The following is a 24,783-nucleotide window of genomic DNA, read 5'->3' as shown; positions in this document are numbered from 1 at the left end:
ACAACTAAATTCATGCTGATAAAACCTTTTTTCTATACCACACTAGTGTGGGTGGGGTTGGGGGTGTGTGCGCACGGCACAATGTTACAAGAACTTTATTAAGGTTGGAAATTCAAGCACTTAAACGTTAAGGACGTCCATACAACTTTAATTCAGCCCCCTACTGCCTGTGACAGTCTTTAATAATTACACAATCACATACTGTTTTTTTTTTCCATTCCACCTCTGTCTCATTCACACCCACTTTTTTCTTCACAATTCCAGGCCCAGTCTCACCGGACTCGTTGTTCCAGTCTAGTCCTTTCCCACCCCACTTTCACACTGCTCCAACTTTTATCCTCTTTGCATTCAAATCAGATGGCTTCCTCCTCCACATTGCCAGGGTGCCAGCAGGGAAGGAGTCACTGAGACCATAAGGGAGAGAGGCTTCCTTGCTCTCAGTTTCAGTGCCCAGCCTCACTGAAAGCAGCCATTACACACCGGATAAGTCCATTTTTACCCCTGTAGTCCTGGGCTGTAGGGAGTATGCTCAGTCACACAGTGGGGATGATGCATGGGCAGTCTGGTCAGCACTACTAGCTATGAGAGGTTCAACAATGTTCAGTGAGGATGGAATCTCTGGAGATTTTAGCAGTTTAATATCAAAAAAGTCTTGGCGCATGTGCAAACTGTGATTTCTATAACTTGGCCAAATTTAGGTGGATTTTCACAGGGATGGTAAAAGGCACATCCTGAGACAAAGACCATCCACTGCCAAATTTAATGTCCTTTGTGAAAAGCACGGGAGCACTACAGCTGTTCAAATAAAAGGTCTCCAGATTTTTTAACGTGGTCAAAAACCCTTACCTTGATCTCAGAAACAGCTGAACTGCTTTGTCTGAAATTTTCTAAAAGAATCCAGCCTAAGACTGATACGCAACATGGAAAATTTCAGACTGAACAATTAAAGTCTGACAAAGTTATAGGCCACTGAAAAGAGGCTCTTATAATGGGAAGTGTCAGGGAATCTTCATAATAGGCAGCACTACCATCCCCCTCTGTAACTGCCAGTACTCCATGAGAAAATTGCTTTCAACACCAGTATCTATTTGACTGCTATACAATGGCAAACCAGAAATTGGTTTCTTCTAAAGAAATTCCTGGCATGATGATCATAACCATAAAAGTCAGTGCAAATTACTCTTCAGTTTATTTCATGGATCAGGAGACACCTTGCTTCGGAATGGATTTGTTCGAAAAGTGGTTGATAGTCTACGTAGATGTCAACACATATGCTCACCTGTAAGACAGTTATTGTTTGCTCCAGTTCCACCTCCAGGTCTGGACACATTTCTTTGTCTACATGGAAGACAAATGGGGTCCCAAAATCTTGATCATTGTCCAGCCTGCAGGGAATGCACAACTGTTTCTCATAGGCCCCCAGCATTGATAGCTTGATCTGACAGCTCCCTGACAGTAGGAATGAGAGGTTTAGGTCAGAACAGTCACTGAAACACATACTGAAAACTAGAGAATGCTATTAGAAGTAAGAGCCAGACCACAGAGACAAAAACTGAAGTCCCCAAGTTTTCTTTCATATGGCACTTGTTGGAAAAGATGCAATATCATTCAATTTTTATTTTTTAACAGATTTATTAAAAAGCAACTTCTTGAAAGAAAGTAGTAGACAACAATATGTTACATGGACAGTGAAGCAAACCTCCTTAGAATTGGATGGCAAGAGGCAAAATTCAGGTGAGGATCTAAACTTCCTCCAGGATAGAATGGATGAGCTAAAGAGCAAGCGACAGAGAGTAGCTCTTCCTTGAAATACACAAGCAGACCTACCCTTTTCGCTATGCTTTAACTTCTCATCTTTGTTGATTACACCTTGGAGACACAGGCAGGGATGAGCCTATTTGGAAAAACACAGCTCCGGTTATGAGGTTTGCTTCATTTCCCCACTGAAGCATAATCCAGTGACAATAGGAAGTGGTTTAGAGTATTGATCCTGTAGCAAAACAAAGGTTTAGGGGATAGATTTGTTCCTTCAAATGGACAGGGTTTGTAGGGCAAGGATTGTTGTTCTTTTTTAATTGAAAATCACTTCCCTACACCATAACTTCCTCACAACCTATTCTACACAGCTACAGACTGTAAGGATACACCTACTTTTTTCTATTTTTTTATTTAAACTTACTAAGAACGTGCTTTGTGTTCAGATCCATATATATATGCTTCAATCTCTTTCCTCCCCAAAAATTTGGGGAAACTAAAAGCTAGCTTGATTTGTATTTAGATCCAAATCAGAATGGAACTCAAATACAAGCAGAGCAAACAGCCAGCTTTGCACAGAAGGGAAAAATAGCTTGCCACCCATCCCACAATTCATAGAAACTGCACCATCTCTGCCTATGCAAACACCTCTTACACTGTAATCTCAAAACTCTACCTTCGACTGACCATGTGGAGAGAGAGGAAGTCAGTTTCCCACTCCATTCAGTCCCTGGGCTTCTCTGATGAGACTGCAGACAAGGGACTTCACTGATGTTAACTGTGCTCATTAAATTTTATTAAAACATCAACATTCCTCCACAACTCTACTGGTCCCCACAGAGAAGGTACATGTCTACTTTGAGCTGGAAGGTGCGATTCCCAGCTCATGCAGAAGTATCCACTCTAGTTCTGCTCAAAACAATAACGCTAGGAATAGCAGCATAGTCAGGGTAACACAGGTGAATACATACCAGCCCAGACCACCTGGGTACAGACTGAAATGGCTAGGCCAAGCCACCACTCATGCTATCCAGGCTACACTGCCATTTTTAGCATGCTAGCTTGAGCACAGCAAGTGCAGGTACATCTATGTGAGGTGGGAATCACACTTCCTTAACACATTGAACCAAGCAATTGCTTAAACGGAAGACTGACATGCTGGGAGGTGTAGGTCCATGCTCTTATGAAGTGGCCTATAGAATGAAAAGATTTGAGAATGACTGCACTAGGAAATGATCCCCACCCATTCAGTTCACGTACAGGCTATTAGGCAGCCTCAAGTTATTTTCAGCCACGATTTACTGAGGCTGAATTATAGTCAGTGACCTAGAAGCAAAATGCTCCATATTAGAGCTGTGCAGAGGATGGAAATTCCATTGTGGGGAGGATTTTGAGATTTCCGAGTTTGGCTTCATTCTAAATCAGAACAAAACCCAAAAATTTCACAATTCTCCATGAAAGAAAATTCTTAAAAATATTTCATTTCTGATTGATCAAAATATTTCTTCCCCCAACACCTTGACACCAATTTTTCTTCAAGTTGAAATTTCAGTGAAACCAGCATGATTTCACACCACATTCAATTTCAGTGGCACTTCATTCTCCAATGGAAAATGCTTCAGCCTAAGTTTTTTGGATCAGCTCCACTCCATATCCTCCTATCCTGTTAATTTTCTTAGCTAGCCAGTCCTTCCCTCCATCCTTCATGTGTGATTGGGATTCTTCACTATATAAAGATACCATTTTCATACTACCATTTTCTCTGGAGACTTAGCGAGATTGCCTGAGATCAGGCCCTGTGGCTTCAAATTTCAGATTCAGCAGACAATGGTCCAGTGATTTATCCCATTTACTATTACTAATAAGAAATGACTGGACAAAAATGTATGCTGAACTTGCATATTACAAAAGTTCAAAGGAGTACAGGAAAGAGGGTAGCAGGTAAGTGTCAAGTACTGGAGGATACAGGGATCAGCAAAATACCCACTGACGCTCCAAAGGCATTGTTTTGAAACAGCGTCCTTTCTTGGCTATGAAGTCATCTGCCCTACTGGAAAGAATAACCCCCATCACAGGACAGTAGTCTAATTTCCAGAAATCCAGATTAAATATTTTTTATAAAAGCAAATGCAAGAAGGGACACATGTGAAGTAGAGGAAATGAGGTGCATAGATTTTGAGAACCCTCTAATTTTGAAATGCTCAACCCCGGTTTAATCACTGAAAGCTGCATTAAGTAACAATTCTCTAATGCATAATCATTATCCCCACTCACTCACCACAAGGACACCATTGGTGAGGATCTCAATAGGGACATCTGAGCTGTGAAGGTAAAGGGTAAATATGAATTAGTTTTTATTTTAATTTGCCATTGGTCCCTCATTTTGATGCCCCTCACACCTTCCTTTCTATATTGAGTGCTTGGAGGCACCCTGTGTGCTCACAATCTGTAATCGGAAACTGAGAATGGCAGCTCAGTAAATATTTCCTTCATAGGGCAATGGAAAAAATTTCACTATTAAAGAAGAAACTGCTTCCTGGCTTTGTGCAGCTGTCACACGCACACACTGATTCCCACCTCAGTTTCCAGAAGGGAGGCTGGTCTCAAATGGAAGGAGACCAAATTTTAAAAAGGTATTCTGGATAGGCAGGTGTACTGTTAATTGTATTACAGGAATTATTGCAGTAACCTTTCATTGCAAGCTAAGGCTTCACCACAGCAATGGCAGATAGACTCCAATACTGTGATTTCCCTTATTGTGATGCCGCAGCAACAAGATTCCAGCAAAGTGATATTCCAGAACACTGTGCCAGAGCCTTAAGGCTGAGGATGCCATAGCCTTGAAGGCATTTATACCTAAGCTCCGAAATAATGCAAAGAATTGTAAGAGGTGGGAGATCATCGCTGTATTCTAAAACAGTGTATTAACAATGCACATTTATATTGACCAGTGTATTTAGATGATCAGACTCACCATTTTTCTAAGTAGAACTCTACATCCAGCTCCTCCTGAGCCTTTAAAAAAAATAAATAAATAAAAAATCAGACACAGAACAAGACAATCTCTGACCATTAGAAAGAATATGAAGCAGGTCCAGGTTCACCCAGAAGCTTTGCCTATAAGGCAATCTTCACATTAGGTTATATACTCAAGAGATTGTTTGCTTTTTTTAAAGTGCAATTATATTCAGAAGTGTGACCAAGAAAAAAATGAGAGAGGTTGGTGAGATAATATCTTTTATTGGACCAACTTCTGCACGTGAAAGAGAAGTTTTGGAGCTATACGGATCTCTTCTTCAGCTCAAAAGCTTGGCTCTCACTGACAGAAGTTGATCCACTAAAAGATATTTCCTCGTCCACCGTGTCTCTCTAGTATCCTGGGATGGCTACAACAGCATTTCAAAACACCAATAAAAAATGGCATATGACTCAGCTAATCTGCACTCTTTGGGCAGAGTCATGTCTGCTTACTTCTCTGGCAGGTAATTTTTATTTGTTGTACATTAGCATTTTCAGCTAACACAGCTATGAGACAGTGTAACTGACTGGTGAGTGAGTGAGTGTGTTACAGTTCCCACTCTCTATTCAATCTGCAGAGGATGAGAGACTGCTAAACTCCCAATTAGAAAGATTTAGGTCAAGCTGTAGGAGTTTATGCTTTTAGCTCTGGAGGTTCCCAGTTCAATCCTCTGTGCATCAAGCCAAGATGATAGCCATCAAAAAAGCATGCATTATTCTATTCTGGATCAACAGAATTACCAAGCAAGATCAAACTTAGAAATTTTATTACTTTCTCACTACAAAGTAGCTCAAACCAAAACTCAGAGCCAAATACAGGTTCAGGTGCTCAAAAGTTTTAAATACTTATTTTTGCAAACAAATCCCATCTTTATAATTGTGTGGCATGTGACATCTCTGTGTATTATGGGTGATGATGCAAGAGGCAGAAAATGTATTGCGATTTTTAGATTGTAAATACAATTTGCAGCAATGACAATTAGAAAAGTCAGGTTTTGTTTTGAAATCTGGAAATAGTTCAAAGAATATACAGAGCCGCTCGGTGATTTTTTATAGCCACTTTTCCAAGTATAACCAAATTTGCATGCCAAAAAAATATATTAATGCAATGTTGTTACTGAGATTTCTTGAAAAATAAAGATCTCCACTTCTCTTCATTAGAGGCAGGAGGTTAGTATCAGAAAATAACTTTCTACAGCAATATTGGATTGAAACTGTTATGCTGTGCTATTTTCCACTACTAAAGAAGTAAAGTGCACTTTAATGCTATTCAAACAGATCTACTTAGAAGCTGGAAAGATTGAGTGCCAAAGCAAACTTACCCACCACCCCATCCCCAAAAGCATGACTAGTCCCACTGAAGTCAATTTATACAAATAACGCTCCATAACTGCTTAAGCATTACCAACATCAAGGCTTTAATTTTCAATATACTGATCTTTGACTATAGCAGTTCTGTAGACTTCAACTGGGACACCCTACCAATAGTGGCATTTAAAAAAAACATTTAGAATTTAACTCGTTATAAAAATTAATCTAAAGTCATAATAGCACAAATTTTCAAATAAGTTTACTAAGCCTCAACCTCATTTAAATCAATTACTTAAAACTGCACCCCCTCCATTAAAGTCATTTGGTCCATTGGCTTAGGGTAGTCAAAAGGATCCACCAGGAGAAAAGACAACAGACGGGAGCGTGTAGGGAAAAAAGCAGGACAGATTTACGTGGGACAGAGCTGTAATATGCTTTGAATGAGAGAAGTTAGAAGTTTATCCAGAGGCAGAAAGAGAGTACAGAGAGAGGGTTAGAGTGAAACTGTAGTTAAAGCAGTGGGACTGTTCAAGGATTTTTTTTTAAATGGTTTAGGAGAGGTGACATTGTCTCGCAAACTGATCACAGGACTAGGAGTTGGGAACTCCTGAATCCTAATCTTGATTGTTGTGTCCATGGGTATGTCACTTAGATCAATATTTTCAAAAGCAGCTGCTAATTTTAGTTACCTCGATATCTGGGCACCCAACTTGACATCCAGAGTCTGACTTTCAGAGGTGATGAGCACCCACACTCCCATCAAGTTTGTCTGGGTGCTCAGCACTTCTGAAACTCAGGCCTTACATGTCTCAAGCTGGGCACCCCAGAATATAAAAACCTAGAATCAGAAGCAATTTTTGAAAATGTTTGCCTTAACCTTGCTGTGCCTGTTTCCTGATATGGCAAATAGGGATATTACTTACTAACTCATCTCACAGGTGGGACATTAGGATTATTTAGGACTTGTATAGATAAATGGTTAGTGAGTGGCAAGCTGGGGTGTAAATCTACCTTGCATTAATTGTCTTTGTGGACCCTGCTACTACATGCTAAAAGTTCCCCAGTGAATTTGGAGTAGGTGAAAGTGCACAAGGGAACTTATAGTGTGTGGGTAGTATGCACGTGGACAGTTGGTGCACCATAGGCTAGTCCAAGGTAGTTTTCACACTACAGCTTGCTGCAAACTAATAGTTTGTCTACACAAGCACCTTGCTAATGTTTAGTGCTGAACAGTGCTTTGAACTTGAACCTCCTAAGTGCTATATACATACTCAGGTTACAGGGGAATAAAGTGAACTTTGCAGCAAAGAATATTTGATCCTTGCAAACTAATAATATCAATTTAGATATGCTAGCCTACATTTTCATCAATGACTAGTGATTTTGGGTGAATACATTTTTTGGAATCCAATTTAAAGGGACCTAGTTTTCCGAAGGTGGGTGCTCAGCACTTTTTGAAATACAGGGGCCCCTTTGAATGGTTTCTAGTTGGGCATCCAAAAAACTGAGAAACCCCAAAATCACTAGTGACTTTTGAAAATGTAGGGTGGCTGTATTCACTTGTAAACTAGCTTACTAGATTTTCTCCAATATTTTATGATTGCTTCAATACGCTGGGTCAATCAGAATGCATCTTTGCCTAGGAAATTAAGAAAGATACTTTTTATAAAATGGCAGTTCTGAACCAAGATGATAGCAACTCTTGTAACATAATAGATAGTGCCTATATGCTGTACTGCTTGTCTTGGCCCACAGAGGATACGAATCCTTCTACACCCAAGAGAGTCTCCCCTTTTATCTTAAGTAGTACTGACGTGTAGTTTTGGACCAATACGTCCCTAGTTCTCTTTATACAGAAGTCCACACAGATGTGGGATAACTAGTCAGCAACCTGCTCTAGAGTCTGAAGTCCTGGTTACACTGGATTTCATAGGATGCGTTTTAGTCAATTGGTTGACGAGAGAAGAGTAAGTATTGTGCATGTGTACTACTGGTGCTTAGTGAATAAATATCAGACCTGCTCAAATATATGCGACTATGTCATCCTCTACAGTTGCTTGACCAGAGAGAATGTAAAGCCCGAAGAACAAAGTGTGCATGGCCAGTGATAAAACATTCAGGATACCAGCCAGAAAAGCAAGGGGAAGCGTGCAAAAGAGAAGTGGTCCCTTTGTTTAACATGTACAGGGAAGCATCTAATATCAGTGTTCCAAATAATGTCAACTGTCACCAAAATGGCTGCCAAGAGAAACCAAAACCCTTATAACTGTAAGAGCATTATCAAAAGCACTCCACAATTTCTGCAATGCGGAGAGGTTTCTCTCAGTGTGAACGTGTGTGTGGCTGTATTGAACAGATTTCTGGTACTTGGTCACAGGTGAATGGTACCAACCTCTGGGTTTAACTTGAAAGTGCGCTTTAAAGGCTGGCCTGGCTTTATACCCCCCACATCAAAGACAATGGAAGTAAGTTCATCATTTATCAGAACATCTTCGTCGAAGAGAGTCAACTCCAGAATGTTCTAAAACAAAACAGAACAAAACAGTACTCAAGGGATGGGTTGGAGGGGGGAAGACAGACACACTTGTTACCCTCTCTCTGCGTACATGGCTGATAAACAAAGGGCCATATTCATTTTAACAAAAGCAAGTTGATGGATGAAAGTGATATAAATTACTTAGTATTGCTATTTGTTTTACTCTCTACTGTTTATAATATACCCTTTTAGAGGCCTGAAAAATTAAGAGTCCTTCTGCAACAATTTTATCTTTCCCCATTTGTAGAATTTGCCCTGTTCCAAAGAGCTCATGACACAGCGGAGGGTGTGGCCTTGTTAGCCTGTACTTTGGATAGTTTCTCTGGAAGAGATTTCCTAATGTTTCCCAGTTAAAAGGAACACACAGGACCCAACTTGTTTGGAATTTCCTCTTAACTCAGCCCTGGTTTGCCTGAAGACAGGACAGCAGTTTCCTCTCTTTCAGGGTGATTCAGAAGCAACCAATAACTTCCTGATCATCACGGCTGCTGGGCAGAGGCAAGCCCAGCTGGGATTAACAGAAAGGTGCACTAGTGGGTAATCAGAAGACACAAAGTACAGTTGCCTATAAATGGCCTGTGCGGTAGCATTATGCTTCAAGGAGACTGCTAAACTACAGAAATGCTCCAGCTTAGCCTTAGCAGTAACAGCCAGAACTTAAGTGTCCTCATGAATTAGGCGGAATATAAAGATCTTTGTTATTTTATTGCTTTTATTTTGGTAATCTAACTCCTACCTGTTTGTAACTTTCTGCCAACTTGTCAGAGTCATTTATCAACCCAACTCACGCTCCCAGCAGCCATAAACAACCATGACACAGGCCTGGTCCAGCTGGGAATCAGTATTTGTTAACTAATTTCTGCAGAGAGGGTTTTGGGGAGGGGGGGGTTGTTGTTTTTTAAAGAGATACCATCAGCTTTTAAAAAAGAATATCTTTATTTATCTATCACTAGTGTCAACGTAGAGTACTGACACAGACAGAATTTGAGAAGTTTTCATCATTCATGCTACACTACAGTCAAGCTTTAGCAATATATGACAAATTTACTCTCTCCCCGCTCATGACTTTTAATTCTGTATTTCTGTAATATTGGAATTATTGCAGCCAGTAAAACAAACTCACAGTCAACTCGTATATCACAAACTTATTTGAATTTAGTTGATCCCAGCATTCTTGCCCACAGAGTGATATTACCCTAATGACTAAGACATTAGGGCAAATACAACCATGAGAAGACAATAGCCTCAGGCTGGGAGAATGAATATCCCAGAAAAGTTTACCTGCATTATCAAGGAATTTCATGAAACTTTATGGGGCCAGTATCAGATTGCTTGATCGCTGACTATGATGGTGATCAATATTGTCTCATGGTTTCCTTATATTCCCTGGTCTGTCTGTATCCATCTATTGTCCCTTGCTTTATGTTTTGATTGTAAGCTCTTTGGGGCAGGAACTCTTTTTGTTCTGTGGTTGTACAGTGCCTAGCACAATGGGGTCCCACGACCGGGGCTCCTAGACACTGCAAAAATACAAATAGAATATTCATAATGCTCTCTTCCCCCAAAATGCATCAGACAGTACTAGAGAAAAAAAATCCTCCTCTCTCCTTAGCTGTGATTTTCAAGAGTGTGAGAGCAGTTATGAATCAGCTCTTTTGGTGGCTATGCAGGCACTTGGGGAACATGTTTGAGTGTTGCAAGCAAAGGGCACCTGCATCTAATGGCTCATGAGAGACATCTTACATGAAATAACTTTTTTTGTAATAAAGATCCTTTGTTTTTTTAAATTCAAGATCCTGCCACCCAAGGAGCACCAGATAATCTGATCTGCTCCATATCAAAAAGCTCCCCCTCACCTTGACAGCATTGTGGATTCTGTACTGGAAGGTTTCATTCCACTCTGGATTACTGGAGTTGTCAACAACCTGAGTTCGATAAGTGATTGGAGATGCAGTTGGTAGACGCAATTGCACATAGCAGTCTGCCTTGGACACTGGAATGAAACGGACAGAAGAATGGTATCAGAAAAATTCTAATCAAGTATGTGTCATTGCTTTCTATATTCTATCATGTCACAGGATTGTGCAGAATTAATCAGAAAAAAACAGCTGGACTGGCTGGGAGAGTACCCTCATTAAGACACAAATATTTTCAACAGCAGCAAATTGAATTTCTTTTCACATAAATAGTTCATTTTTCAGGTAGGTCCCAGTGTTAAACACCTTCTTCAAAGGGACACTGCTGGGAAAAGGGCTAGTGCTCTTTCTTCTTCTGAAATTATTTTACTGTTATTTGGACAGTAGAGGAAAAGATCTCACTGTGCCATTCTTTAAGTTATATTAACTTATACCATGATCAGAACACCTTGCTTTCATGTGCAGTGGGATCCATGCCCCAGACACCTAATGCCAAAAATCAAACCATGTTTTTGAGAGCAACAGGAGTATCACAATACGGGCACTAGAATTAGTCTAATTCTAGAGTACTAAGGTAAAGTGCAACACTCAGGCTGTGTAACATGCATTGGTTTTTTGTTCTCCTGAACACGGACCATAAAGATTGCATAAAGACAAACCAGTGCTGAGTTAAGAGGATATTCCAAACAAGTTAGGCCCTGTGTGTTTCTTTTAATTGGGAAACATTAGGAAATCTCTTCCAGAGAAATCAAAACATTAGGAAATCTCTTCCATAAAGTACCTACACCACAGGAAATTCTGACACTTAGATCCAAGCATGTGATCTAGTCCTATTCCCTTTCATAATCAGGATTTCATAGGTTTGTGAATTCTGACAGAGACACACACTGCTAAGAGCTGGAAAGCTCATGTGATAGAACTCAATGTGTCATAATCTAGATTAGATATCCTCACATCTGTTTTAAATGTCTTCTTAACATATATGAAGCCATGAGGACCTATAGATTTTTCCAGGGATCCCTGAAAACCAGATGCAGAATGCAGCGTAGAAAGAAACTTGTTCAGGCAATAAATTTTCTATAAATTCCCACATGATCCAGCCTGGAGTAAAACTCTGTTCGGGCCTGTTTTACATGAGTCATATCTTGGCCTATTAAACCCTGCAGCTTGCCCAGGAAACAGGGCTTTCATCTGAAATGCTTTTTGTTAATGTCCTTGGTTCACTGTAATTGCTTCACTTTCAGGTCTGTGCAACTAGCCAAGGTACAAAGTCAAACAATGGAGCTTCAATGAAATACAAATTATATTAAACTGCCTCACCAAATCTACACAACTGCCATCTGCCTTCATCCTGTGGTTTAACCTCCACAGCAAGGCACTCCCAGATAGCTTCATGTTTCCATAGAGACTGGTTAGGGATGTGGGACTTCCCCTTTTCCCATCCCCAAAAGGGAACATTCTAGTCCTCCAGCCAGAATACCCTCCAGCCAGGTTCCATCCCTTCCCCAGTGAAGTCAAATCATTTTGGATGGCTGACTCAATCCACTTCAGCAAACAATCATAATAAGGACTTGTCAAAGATAAAGAGGGAATCATATAGAGATGGGCTGAACACTTCAGTAGTCTACTCAACAGACCATCCACAGTCGATTGACGTGTCCTTGACCATTTACCTGAGAAACCCATCAAAGAGGATCTCCATCTCCCTCCGTCGGTTGAGGAAGTTATAAAAGCCATCAAACAACTGAACTCTGGAAAAGTATCTGAAAAGGATAGTATCCCAGCAGAATTGTATAAAGGAGCAGGCCCAAAGGCTGTTGAGGAGCTTCATGACATCCTGAGAAGCATTTGGAAGGAAGAAGAAATGCCACATGACTTCAAAGATGCTATTATCATATCACTGTTGAAAAACAAAGGCATCAAAGCTGACTGTGGAAATTACAGAGCCATTGCTCTCCTCTGTACAGCAAGCAAAATAAAAGCTCACATTCTACTGAACAGACTCATTGCAAACATATCTGAGGAGAATCTGCCAGAAGTGCAGTGTGGTTTTAGACCAGGTTGTAGCACTATGGACATGATCTTTGTTGTGAGGCAGGTCCAGGAAAAATGTTTAGAGCAGAACATGGACCTGTATACAGTTTTCAATTGATGTGACCAAAGTTTTTGATACGGTCAACAAGGAGGGTCTATGGGCTATTCTACATAAACTGGGCTGCCCAAGAAGGTTCATACAAATCATGTCTGTTCCATGAACACATGACAGTGCAAGTACTCACCAGTGGTGACTTTCCCAAAGCATTTGAAATCTCGAATGGGGCGAAGCAAGGCTGTGTACTTGCTCCAGTGCTGTTCAACTTGTTCTTTGCTTGTGTTCTCAACCATGCAATAAGGGACTTGGATTGGGGAATATTCATCCCTCTTTGATCTTACTACTAAAACCAAGACACTGGAGAGGCTTCTCGTTGAGGCACTTTTTGCAGAAGACTGCGCCTTGATGGCTCAGACATCAGGTCTACATCGATAGATTCTTCTGAAGCATCGAGCTCTTTGGCCTCACCATCAGTCTCAGGAAGACAGAGATCTTTTTCCAACCAGCACCCCATTCCGATGCCCCGGTGCCAGCCATCTTCATCCAAAGGACATAGTTGAAAAATGTGGATCAGTTCAAGTATCTGGGCAGTACTGAAGGGCTAAAATCCATATGCTGTTTATGTTACAACCTGATATATAGACCGTGTTAGCTCTTTTTATAGGCCCAAAGTCCAGAGTTTGGTCAAGAAGACAGAGGCCTCGCAAATAGTGAACAATATTAGCTAAGAAGCAGAACAAACAAAGGACAACCTTGCTTTTTGCTAAAATAAGCTTGGTCAGCAAGAAGCCAAGTGGAAATTATAATTGGGGGATTTATCTCAAAGTTGCTAACAGATATAAGGAATGAAAGGGACCCTAATTCCTTCTGTAGAAGAGGTGCCTTCCTATAAACCAGCCTTGAGTTTATGGAAGAGGTTCAAACATGTCAGTCTGAGATATGATATCCTCCCTCTCACAGATGTACACCCCTCCTCCAAGTCATTGCCAATGCCTGCCTTAGAAACACAAATGAACAACTAAAAAGCAATCTTTATTGCCATGTACTTTTCATTTGTCTCTTTGCTTTAACCTCTAGAATGTACCTGTTGGACAATCAGAGGAGTTACTTCATTCCTATGGACCCCAAATCAGAATTCAACATATATATTTTATACCAACACACTCTATACATTGTTTAAAGGAAAACACCTGTGTACTAATTATGTGTCATGTGTTAACCTGAAACCATGGATGGAGACATTATATAATCTTTGACTATTGGCTACTGTGCTTAACTTGTCTTGCTGCTAGACTTATCCAAGGGTTTGGGACTGCCTACCCAGTCATTTCCCTCCATCCATGGAAAATCCATATAATCCGTTGTAATCAATTGTTTGACAGTGTCTCTGAGCCTAATAAGCAAGGTGATACTCAGCCATCGCTGTGCATAATAAACCCACATGCTTGATTCTACACGGTGTCCATATTTTGTTCCTTCAGTACCATCTCAATTGACTGTTCCCTTGATAAGGAAATTTCCTCCAGAATTAGTAAAGCCAGCCAGGCCCTTGGCCGACTTCAAACAAAAGTTGTTAACCAATACAACATCTGACTCTCCACCAAATTGAAGATCTACAGTGCAGTGATTCTAACATCTCTCCTGAATGGATCTGAGATGTGGACTTTTTAAAGACGTCACATTAAACAGCTTGAGCAATTTTGCATGCGCTCCCTCCGCTCAATAATGAGCATTTGCTGGCAGGACAGAGTGACCAATATTAAAGTCCTTGAGAGAGCAAACATAATCAGCATTGAAGAAACGTTATTGAGAGCACAACTTAGGTGGACTGGGCATATCATCAGAATGGAAGACCACCGTCTCCCAAAACAGATCTTGTATGGGGAGCTAAGTCAGGGCAAAAGAAAGAGGGGTCATCTGTATAAGTGCTTCAAAGATAATCTGAAGAGCAGTCTCCAGTGGGCTGACATCAATCCCAAAGAACTTGAGCAAATGGCTCAGAACAGGATTCACTGGAGGTATCTGACAAGATCAGCATGTGACAAGTTTGAGCGGGATTGATGAAATTATCTCCAGGCTGCATGTGAAAGGCGCCACAGAGCTGCATCATCAATCATCATAGATACAGACTTCCCATGCCCTCAGTGCAGCTGACTCTGTGCATCAGGATTTGGACTGCGAAGTCATATGCATAGCCATATGAGAGAACTGCGACAATGTCGTCATCATCATCATCAGCCACAGACTACCAACATATTGTGTTATTGCAGAATCCAGGACTTCAGCATTATTGTAGCCTTAGCTGTATAGATACTCAGTATTTAAATAAATTTAGTACTGGATGTTATAGCTAAATCTAAAATCTCAATCTCAAAATCCATACTAATTAAGAAAAAACACTGTAAACCCAAAATGGCCAACAAGATTTTAAAAGTCATGGGGCTGTAAAAGCAAATATTAAAAAAGGGGAAGGAAAAATTAATCAAAATATTAGAAACAAAAATGGATTGGAGGGCACAGAACAGCTTTACTTTTAGCATCATTCATGCACATTACATAGTTTAACAATAAGCCTAACAACAAAGGGAGAAAGAAAAGGGGGGCTGTAGTTCAGGGAGAAGACAGATGTATAGGAGCTCGAACTAAGACAGAAAATTTATGCAGAAAGGCAAGCATTGCCTGGTAGAAGGCTCTCTCAGCCACATTGGTGAAACTGTGTTTAAAAAACACAGCAAAGGTCCTGGCTGGATGTGCACAGGGAGCAGAGACATAAAAGGTACTAATATGAATTCTGGCTCTATTTCAGTCCTTGAAAATATATAATACATTTTAGTAGGAAAAAGTTTTATGTAAATATTGTGACAAAGTTCCTCCTTTACCTTAGTGGGTCTTGCGCTTATTGGCGGATTTTCTCACCTTGGAGCTTCAAGGCAGCCCTTAGTTTAGCCGTTTTCATGAATCCACAGTCCAGGTCAACTCTTTCTGTGTCTGACCAGGAGTTGGGAGGTTTGGGGGGAACCTGGGCCCGCCCTCTACTCCAGGTTTCAGCCCAGGGTCCTGTGGAATGCAGCTGTCTAGAGTGCCTCCTGGACAACTGTGCGACAGCTACAACTCCCTGGGCTACTTCCCCATGGCCTCCTCCCAACACCTTCTTTATCCTCACCATAGGACCTTCCTCCTGGTGTCTGATAATGCTTGTACTCTTCAGTCCTCCAACAGTATGCGTTCTCACTTTCACCTCCTAGCGCCTCTTGCTTCCAGCTCCTTACACATGCACCACAAACTGAAGTGAGCTCCTTTTTAAACCCAGGTGCCCCGATTAGCCTGCCTTAATTGATTCTAGCAGCTTCTTGATTGGCTGCAGGTGTTCTAATCAGCCTCTCTGTCTTAATTGTCTCCAGAAGGTTCCTGATTGTTCTGGAACCTTCCCTGTTACCTTACCCAGGGAAAAGGGACCTACTTAACCTGGGGCTAATATATCTGCCTTCTATTACTCTCCTGTAGCCATCTGGCCCGACCCTGTCACAATAGATATTGAAAATGACTGATTCATAGATTCCAAGATCAGAAGGGACCATCATCATCTAGTCTGACCTCCTGTGTAACACAGGCCAGAGAATTTCCCCCAAGCAATTCCTAGAGCAGATATTTTAGAAAAAACAAGCAAGCTGTGGGGAATGCAGTGTTACATCAACCAGAGGAAATCCTGGCTATGTTACAGTTGTGCATTGTGTAAAACATGAGTCTGCACAACACTGGTCAAGTACTTACATAGATCTGTACCCTTGATGTTTCTGGCTCTGAGGACTTTTATTGTGAGGTTGTAGTAAGGATGCTTCTCACGCTGTAAAGACAAGCAGGTTCTGTGTTAATGTCAGCTTCAGCACACCTTCCAAAAACATGCAAATATCAAGATAAGGGAATGAAGTGGAACACCCTGCACAGAGTGCACTATAAGTAAATCTCAGTTTTGAAATATAAGAACTATTTGAAATTGAGAAAGTGAAGATATAAGGTGGTATCTCTGAATAAGGTGGGCGAAGGACAGAGGCAGAGCACCACAGTGAAGGGAGGCTGAGAATTAAATGAATTCCCATCTCACCACAGGTAAAAGTAATCTTTTTTTAGATAGTCAAACTGACAGTCATAGAAGAAAAAAGAACTCTTTAGGGCTCACTGTTGTTACAGCTCAGTTTCAAATAGCTTAATTAACCCTATTACTGCTGAGCTATAAATTAGATATTAACCTAATTTTTAAAACCTTCCTCCTAGCTTAGCGTGTCCCATTCATTTGTATGGAACACTTGAGCTACATTACTATATTGAGCACAAGTCAGTTGGCCTGGGTTCTGAGACCCGCTGCCATGGGTCTTTTTTTTTTTTCCTTTTTTTTTTTTTGTAGTCTAGACATATCCCCATTTTACAGATGGGTATTAAGGATAAGATTCCTTCCCCAGCTTACCTAACAAGGGTGTTGTGAAAATAACTTGTTTGTGAAGCACTTAGATACTATAATGATGAGCACCACAGAAAAGCCTAACAGGAAATTAATAATTTTGTCTTCAAAGCAGGGTTTGAATGGGGCAAACACTGATCTATGAAGATTAAAACAAAATATTCTGTGCACTGAATGAGGCAGGGGTCCAGTAGAAATATATTAAGTGATCATGTAATTAAAAACTATTGCAATGCATGCACACAAGGGGAGCAAACCAAGGTTCCATAGACAAACTTAGTAGTGACATTTCCTAAGTTTTGAGTACCCGTGGCACCTTAGAGACTAACAAATTTATTAGAGCATAAGCTTTCGTGTGCTACAGCTCACTTCATTGGATGCATTTGGTGGAAAAAGCAGAGGAGAGATTTATATACACACACACAGAGAACATGAAACAATGGGTTTATCATACACATTGTAAGGAGAGTGATCACTTAAGATAAGCCATCACCAGCAGCAGGGGGGGGAAAGGAGGAAAACCTTTCATGGTGACAAGCAAGGTAGGCTAATTCCAGCAGTTAACAAGAATATCAGAGGAACAGTGGGGGGGTGGGGGGGTGGGAGGGAGAAATACCATGGGGAAATAGTTTTACTTTGTGTAATGACTCATCCATTCCCAGTCTCTATTCAAGCCTAAGTTAATTGTATCCAGTTTGCAAATTAATTCCAATTCAGCAGTCTCTCGTTGGAGTCTGTTTTTGAAGCTTTTTTGTTGAAGTATAGCCACTCTTAGGTCTGTGATCGAGTGACCAGAGAGATTGAAGTGTTCTCCAACTGGTTTTTGAATGTTATAATTCTTGACGTCTGATTTGTGTCCATTCATTCTTTTACGTAGAGACTGTCCAGTTTGGCCAATGTACATGGCAGAGGGGCATTGCTGGCACATGATGGCATATATCACATTGGTAGATGCACAGGTGAACGAGCCTCTGATAGTGTGGCTGATGTGATTAGGCCCTATGATGGTATCCCCTGAATAGATATGTGGACAGAGTTGGCAACGGGCTTTGTTGCAAGGATAGGTTCCTGGGTTAGTGGTTCTGTTGTGTGGTGTGTGGTTGCTGGTGAGTATTTGCTTCAGATTGGGGGGCTGTCTGTAAGCAAGGACTGGTCTGTCTCCCAAGATCTGTGAGAGCGATGGGTCGTCCTTTAGGATAGGTTGTAGATCCTTGATGATGCGTTGGAGAGGTTTTAGTTGGGGGCTGAAGGTGATGGCTAGTGGCGTTCTGTTGTTTTCTTTGTTGGGCCTGTCCTGTAGTAGGTGACTTCTGGGTACTCTTCTGGCTCTGTCAATCTGTTTCTTCACTTCAGCAGGTGGGTATTGTAGTTGTAGGAATGCATGATAGAGATCTTGTAGGTGTTTGTCTCTGTCTGAGGGGTTGGAGCAAATGCGGTTATATCGTAGCGCTTGGCTGTAGACAATGGATCGAGTGGTATGATCTGGATGAAAGCTAGAGGCATGTAGGTAGGAATAGCGGTCAGTAGGTTTCCGATATAGGGTGGTGTTTATGTGACCATCGCTTATTAGCACCGTAGTGTCCAGGAAGTGGATCTCTTGTGTGGACTGGTCCAGGCTGAGGTTGATGGTGGGATGGAAATTGTTGAAATCATGGTGGAATTCCTCAAGAGCTTCTTTTCCATGAGTCCAGATGATGAAGATGTCATCAATGTAGCGCAAATAGAGTAGGGGCATTAGGGGACGAGAGCTGAGGAAGCGTTGTTCTAAGTCAGCCATAAAAATGTTGGCATACTGTGGGGCCATGCGGGTACCCATCGCAGTGCCGCTGATTTGAAGGTATACATTGTCACCAAATGTGAAATAGTTATGTGTCAGGACAAAGTCACAAAGTTCAGCCACCAGGTTAGCCGTGACAGTATCGGGGATACTGTTCCTGACGGCTTGTAGTCCATCTTTGTGTGGAATGTTGGTGTAGAGGGCTATTTCACATTTTAAAAAGTGCTCTGTGTGGCCTTAAGTCCTCTGATATTCTTGTTAACTGCTGGAATTAGCCTACCTTGCTTGTCACCATGAAAGGTTTTCCTCCTTTCCCCCCCTGCTGCTGGTGATGGCTTATCTTAAGTGATCTTATCTTACAGTGTGTATGATAAACCCATTGTTTCATGTTCTCTGTGTGTGTGTATATAAATCTCTCCTCTGCTTTTTCCACCAAATGCATCCGATGAAGTGAGCTGTAGCTCACGAAAGCTTATGCTCTAATAAATTTGTTAGTCTCTAAGGTGCCACGGGTACTCCTTTTCTTTTTGCGAATACAGACTAACACGGCTGCTACTCTGAAACCTAAGTTTTGAGTGTTTGTCTTGTAACCTTAACATTCTTGTAATGTTTTTTGAGTGTAATATACATCAGAGACATAATTAGATCTTCTCCTCACCTCACCCCACCCCCACCTGTGTTCCCCCCTCCCCACGTTAAACACATTCTGTGTTTGACTCTTTTCTTAATAGGTTTTTCTTCTTTCAATATCCCTAAAATAACCTCTCTACCTAAGCCACCCGCCTTTCTACATTCCCAATACTTGGTCTACAAGTTTCAGGAAGGAGATACAGGGCTGCACATAAGGTTATTTTCCCTTCCTCCCTGGTGGAAAATTGCTGCTGCCCTGTAGACTGTTAAATACAGTAAGGATGTGGTTGCAAAATGCCTGCCATCACGAGTGACTGAACTCTCCTGACTTGAGACACAAGGGTCTATAATATTGGCATCTGGGAGATCACACAACACCAGCACACATCCCACTCCCTCTTCACTCTGAAGGATGTCAGTATACATCCATGTGTTGCAATCCCAATGATAATGATCCTCTCCAAGAGCCTCTGAGAAAAGATGTTTGTCAACCACAGCCACTCAGCTGAATCAACATTCCCCAAACAGAGGAACTTCCACAACATAAATTAAAGACTCAGGAGCATAAAGGTCTCTGCCAGCTATGAGAGCTAGGTCTGTTCCAAGTCCTATGCTTTTAAGTAAACTAGCACCTTTCTTAGTCTAATGCAGTTTTATTTCATCAGAGGCACGGTGGTGTCATATCACATTACAAGATAATCATGCACAATAAACCCAGAAATTAAATGTGACATCACCAAGTTTGCACTACCTGAGTCCCAGGGGCAAGACAGGCAGGGCCGGAAGAGTAGCTGATTCCTAGCAGAGCAGCTGTGCTATATGAGTAATCAATCTTTGTGAAATAGATTCAAGTGTGAGACAGCTCTTGGAATTGAGTTTATGGCCCAGGTGCCCTTTCTCCAGAGGTAGCATATTGCACCCTAGGTGAAATTTACTTCCCTGAATAAGTGGCCCTTTTGTGTAGGGGACTTCAGATTGCCCAGGATGGAATTCTTCTGGGCTGAGTGAACTGATAAGCATAACAAGCACAGAAAATTGCCAGGTTTGCTATCTGAGTTTGGATGAGCCTGAATCCTCTAAGTGAAACTCAGTGGGTCTGAATCTGAATAAACCAAAGGGACAGCATCTGTGCACCTCTAATTCTCAACAGCAACATTTCACTTGTAAATAGTTAATGTGGCAGGTATTAACTAAAATTTTAAACTCGCAAGTCTCCAAAAATGACAGCTTCACACTCCTGATGAATCCCTGCTTAGACTGCAAAGCACTGATGTTCAGTAACAATTCTGCCCTCTTGCCTGACTTTGCTCTTCCAAACCCTGTATTCAATATAACAAATTAAAAAACAATTTAAAATGAACAAAGTCATCGTTTTACGTAAATCAAACAGGAACCAACAATGACATGCACATAGCGAACATCTCATGATTTTTTTCTGTAACCTTTGCTATTTGCCTCCCACATGAAGCCTCATCTACACTACAAGTATAACCACATGAAGAAACCTGGTTAAAAGTGGGCTACCCCCTACCTAGGTTACAAAGCAAGTATGATTCTAATATGTAGAGCAGAGTGGATCTTAACAGCAGCTTTAGCCTGGCTATAAAACAAGGTTAACAGCCACTCTGTACTACATATTGGAACTCTTGCAAGGTAAGGAACAACTAACTACCAAGTTACCAGACATAGTTGTATTGGTAGTTTAGACAGGGGCTTAGTCTGGACTAATCCTTGCCATACTTGGTAGGATTCAGACTGTAAATTCCCATTAGTCTGGGGAGCGACTAAAAGGAAAGTGCACAGAATTGCTCTGCTTCTTTATAGTCAAAATAGACTATGGATGAAATCTGCAAAAGCATTTCCTTAACTTTACTCCCACTGAAGTCAGTGGGAGTTTCACCACCCGACTTCAGTGGGAGCTGACTTAAGGCCACACAGAGCACTTTTTAAAATTTCACCATACATTGCCAAACAGACTCCGACCTAGGAAGCCCAGAGTCTAGGAATGAGCAACTAAGCCCAGTCACTATCATCACCTTTGCTATCCAAACTCTGCTTTAGGTAGCTTCTCCCACACATGACAAAGGCTGCGTTCGCCCTGTTTTAGGGCTGCTTTTATGCATGTGTCATAACTTTTAGTCGCTTCTTTATCATGTGGGTGATGACACTTAGCGCAAAGGAAAGGCAAAAGTTTACATTACCCGCCAGTGATAGAGCCCGGTATCCTTCCTCTCTTTCCTCTGGAATAGCGCAGCAGCCAGAAGTGGGAACATTCGGGGTGACACCCGGCTAAGCAGCACAGCACGGAACATGGGAGACCTTCCCAAACCCTGAGGTAAAGAAACAGGAGTGAAAACACCAAGTCACTGGAATTTGACCGGCTGCTTCTCCTCACTCCTCTGAACTGCTGTAGCTTTGTCCTGAGTTACACTCTGGTAACTCTGCCCCAACAGGGAGAACCAATCAGAGGGGGGAAAGAGAGTCTGACAAGAAGCACTATGTTTTCTTCCAGTCTGCCACAAACTTGTTCTGTGACTCTGGGCAAGCCGCAACTTCTCTGGGCTTGAATTTCCTGGTCTGTTGAAATACAGAGAAATCCCTATGTCACTGTTCATTAGTGTCTGCAAAGTGCATTGAGATTCTCTGATGGAAGGCAAAAAAGAAAGACTAGATAACAATCAAAGTTAAGAATCCAAAGAATTAAGGGGATAAGGAAGATATTTACGTCTATTATGGGGGGGGCGATAATGAGGGAGGAGGCAGAGGAAATTATTAGTTAAAAATACCAGGGGGTAGCCGTGTTAGTCTGTATCCACAAAAAACAACAAGGAGTCCGGTGGCACCTTAAAGACTAACAGATTTATTTGAGCATAAGCTTTTGTGGGTAAAAACCCCACTTCTTCAGATGCATCCAGTCCACACAAGAGATCCACTTCCTGGACACTATGGTGCTAATAAGTGATGGTCACAAACACCACCCTATATCGGAAACCTACTGACCGCTATTCCTACCTACATGCCTCCAGCTTTCATCCAGACCACACCACACGATCCATTGTCTACAGCCAAGCTCTACGATACAACTGCATTTGCTCCAACCCCTCAGACAGAGACAAACTCCTACAAGATCTCTATCAAGCATTCTTACAACTACAATACCCACCTGCTGAAGTGAAGAAACAGATTGACAGAAGAGTACCCAGAAGTCACCTACTACAGGACAGGCCCAACAAAGAAAATAACAGAATGCCACTAGCCATCACCTTCAGCCCCCAACCTCTCCAATGTATTATCAAGGATCTACAACCTATCCTGAAGGACGACCCATCACTCTCACAGATCCTGGGAGACAGGCCAGTACTTGCTTACAGACAGCCCCCCAACCTGAAGCAAATACTCACCAGCAACCACACACCACACAACAGAACCACTAACCCAGGAACCTATCCTTGCAACAAAGCCCATTGCCAACTCTGTTCACATATCTATTCAGGGGACACCATCCTAGGGCCTAATCACATCAGCCACACTATCAGAGGCTCGTTCACCTGCACATCTACCAATATGATATATGCCATCATGTGCCAGCAATGCCCCTCTGCCATGTATATTGGTCAAACTGGACAGTCTCTACGTAAAAGAATAAATGGACACAAATCAGATGTCAAGAATTATAACATTCAAAAACCAGTCGGAGAACACTTCAATCTCTCTGGTCACTCGATTATAGACCTAAGAGTGGCTATCCTTCAACAAAAAAGCTTCAGAAACAGACTCCAACGAGAGACTGCTGAATTGGAATTAATTTGCAAACTGGATACAATTAACTTAGGCTTGAATAGAGACTGGGAATGGATGAGTCATTACACAAAGTAAAACTATTTCCCCATATTTATCCCCCCCTCCCCACTGTTCCTCAGACGTTCTTGTCAACTGCTGGAATTGGCCCACCTTGATCATCACTACAAAAGGTTCCCCCTCCCCCCCGCTCTTCTGTTGGTAATAGCTCACCTTAAGTGATCACTCTGGTTATAGCGTGTATGGTAACTCCCATTGTTTCATGTTCTCTATGTATATAAATCTCCCCACTGTATTTTCCATTGAATGCATCTGATGAACTGAGCTGTAGCTCATGAAAGCTTATGCTCAAATAAATTTGTTAGTCTCTAAGGTGCCACAAGTCCTCCTTTTCTTTTTGTGAATACAGACTAACACAGCTGCTATTCTGAAACTTTATAAGTGCACTCTCTATGCCATTATCTAAATCATTGACTGAACCACTGATAATGACTTTCTGGGAACAGTTTTCCAACCAGTTTTGCACCCGCTTTATAGTAGCATTACTAAAGTCAAGATATACCACATCTACCGCTTCCCCCCTATCCACAAGGCTTGTTATGCTGTCAAAGAAAGCTGTCAGGTTGGTCTGACGCTACTTGTTCTTGATGAATCCATGCTGTTACTTATCACCTTATCATCTTCTAGATGTTTGTAAGGAATAAATGAAAAGAACAAATCCTGCCACATCATAATTTATTTTGATCCAATTACGCAATTAGACATGAAAGGATTTGCGTAACATTGCAACAAGTTATCACTGAAGGGATTGTGTTTCAAGGAATGCTGGCATGCCTGGAACATTGGAATTCTTGGGTGGGTGGGACCAGATAAGATATTTGGTGGAGGTGAAATACTTGAGTGAGAGGAGGAGAAACTGGTGTGAAACTGTTTTGCTGGATAAACACTCAACCACCCCTCCCGACATAGTTGTCTAAAAAGGTCTCTGCCCAATATTTTACTATGCAACAGCCAAAGTAAGTCCAAGAGTGGTGATTCCTATAAAAAGACCAATCCTGCACAACCACTGCAAACAGAGATTGTGCATGATCAGACCTAATACTGAAAACAAATATATAAATTAGTAAGACATAAGAATGTAAGAAGAGTAATTGTGTTGTATTATTGAAATGCCATACAACGCCTTATAGTAGGGGTAATTAATTATTTTTTGTCAAGGTCCAAATTTCTTGGTCAAGGAATAGTCAAGGTCCAGACTCCAGACCAAATAAAAACAATGATAATAAAATAAAATAATTAATAATAAATAATAATAAGTAAATAAAAAGATTTCATGATCCATTCTAAAGCATCTGCCTGTCCCAATTTGGCCCATGGTCCACCTATGGATTATCCCTGCCCTATAGAATCCTATAGCTGACACCTGCTTTCAGCAATAGGCTTCTGCAACAGCAGGCAAAGCCATTGAATCGGTCTGTGAGGTTTAAAATTTAT

The 24,783-nt window shown here is 41.4% G+C and overlaps 1 protein-coding gene across 1 annotated transcript in view; it reads right to left on the bottom strand.

Moving 5' to 3' along the window:
* The window catches only part of LOC119857450 (cytosolic phospholipase A2 zeta-like), a 58,629-nt gene that overhangs the window by 18,315 nt on the left and 15,531 nt on the right, over positions 1-24,783 (bottom strand). The window contains exons 2-9 of the mRNA XM_038406415.2: positions 21,693-21,821; positions 16,400-16,472; positions 10,477-10,613; positions 8,477-8,605; positions 4,730-4,770; positions 4,034-4,076; positions 1,828-1,894; positions 1,280-1,449 (exon numbers count right to left, since the gene is read on the bottom strand). Coding sequence (XP_038262343.1) covers positions 1,280-1,449; positions 1,828-1,894; positions 4,034-4,076; positions 4,730-4,770; positions 8,477-8,605; positions 10,477-10,613; positions 16,400-16,472; positions 21,693-21,803 — 771 coding nt within the window. The 5' untranslated portion in view covers positions 21,804-21,821. The remainder of the gene's footprint in view (positions 1-1,279; positions 1,450-1,827; positions 1,895-4,033; positions 4,077-4,729; positions 4,771-8,476; positions 8,606-10,476; positions 10,614-16,399; positions 16,473-21,692; positions 21,822-24,783) is intronic.

The sequence above is a fragment of the Dermochelys coriacea genome, chromosome 6 (assembly GCF_009764565.3).
Source record: "Dermochelys coriacea isolate rDerCor1 chromosome 6, rDerCor1.pri.v4, whole genome shotgun sequence".
Classification (NCBI taxonomy): domain Eukaryota; kingdom Metazoa; phylum Chordata; order Testudines; family Dermochelyidae; genus Dermochelys; species Dermochelys coriacea.
This window is presented reverse-complemented; position numbering and strand designations above follow the sequence as displayed.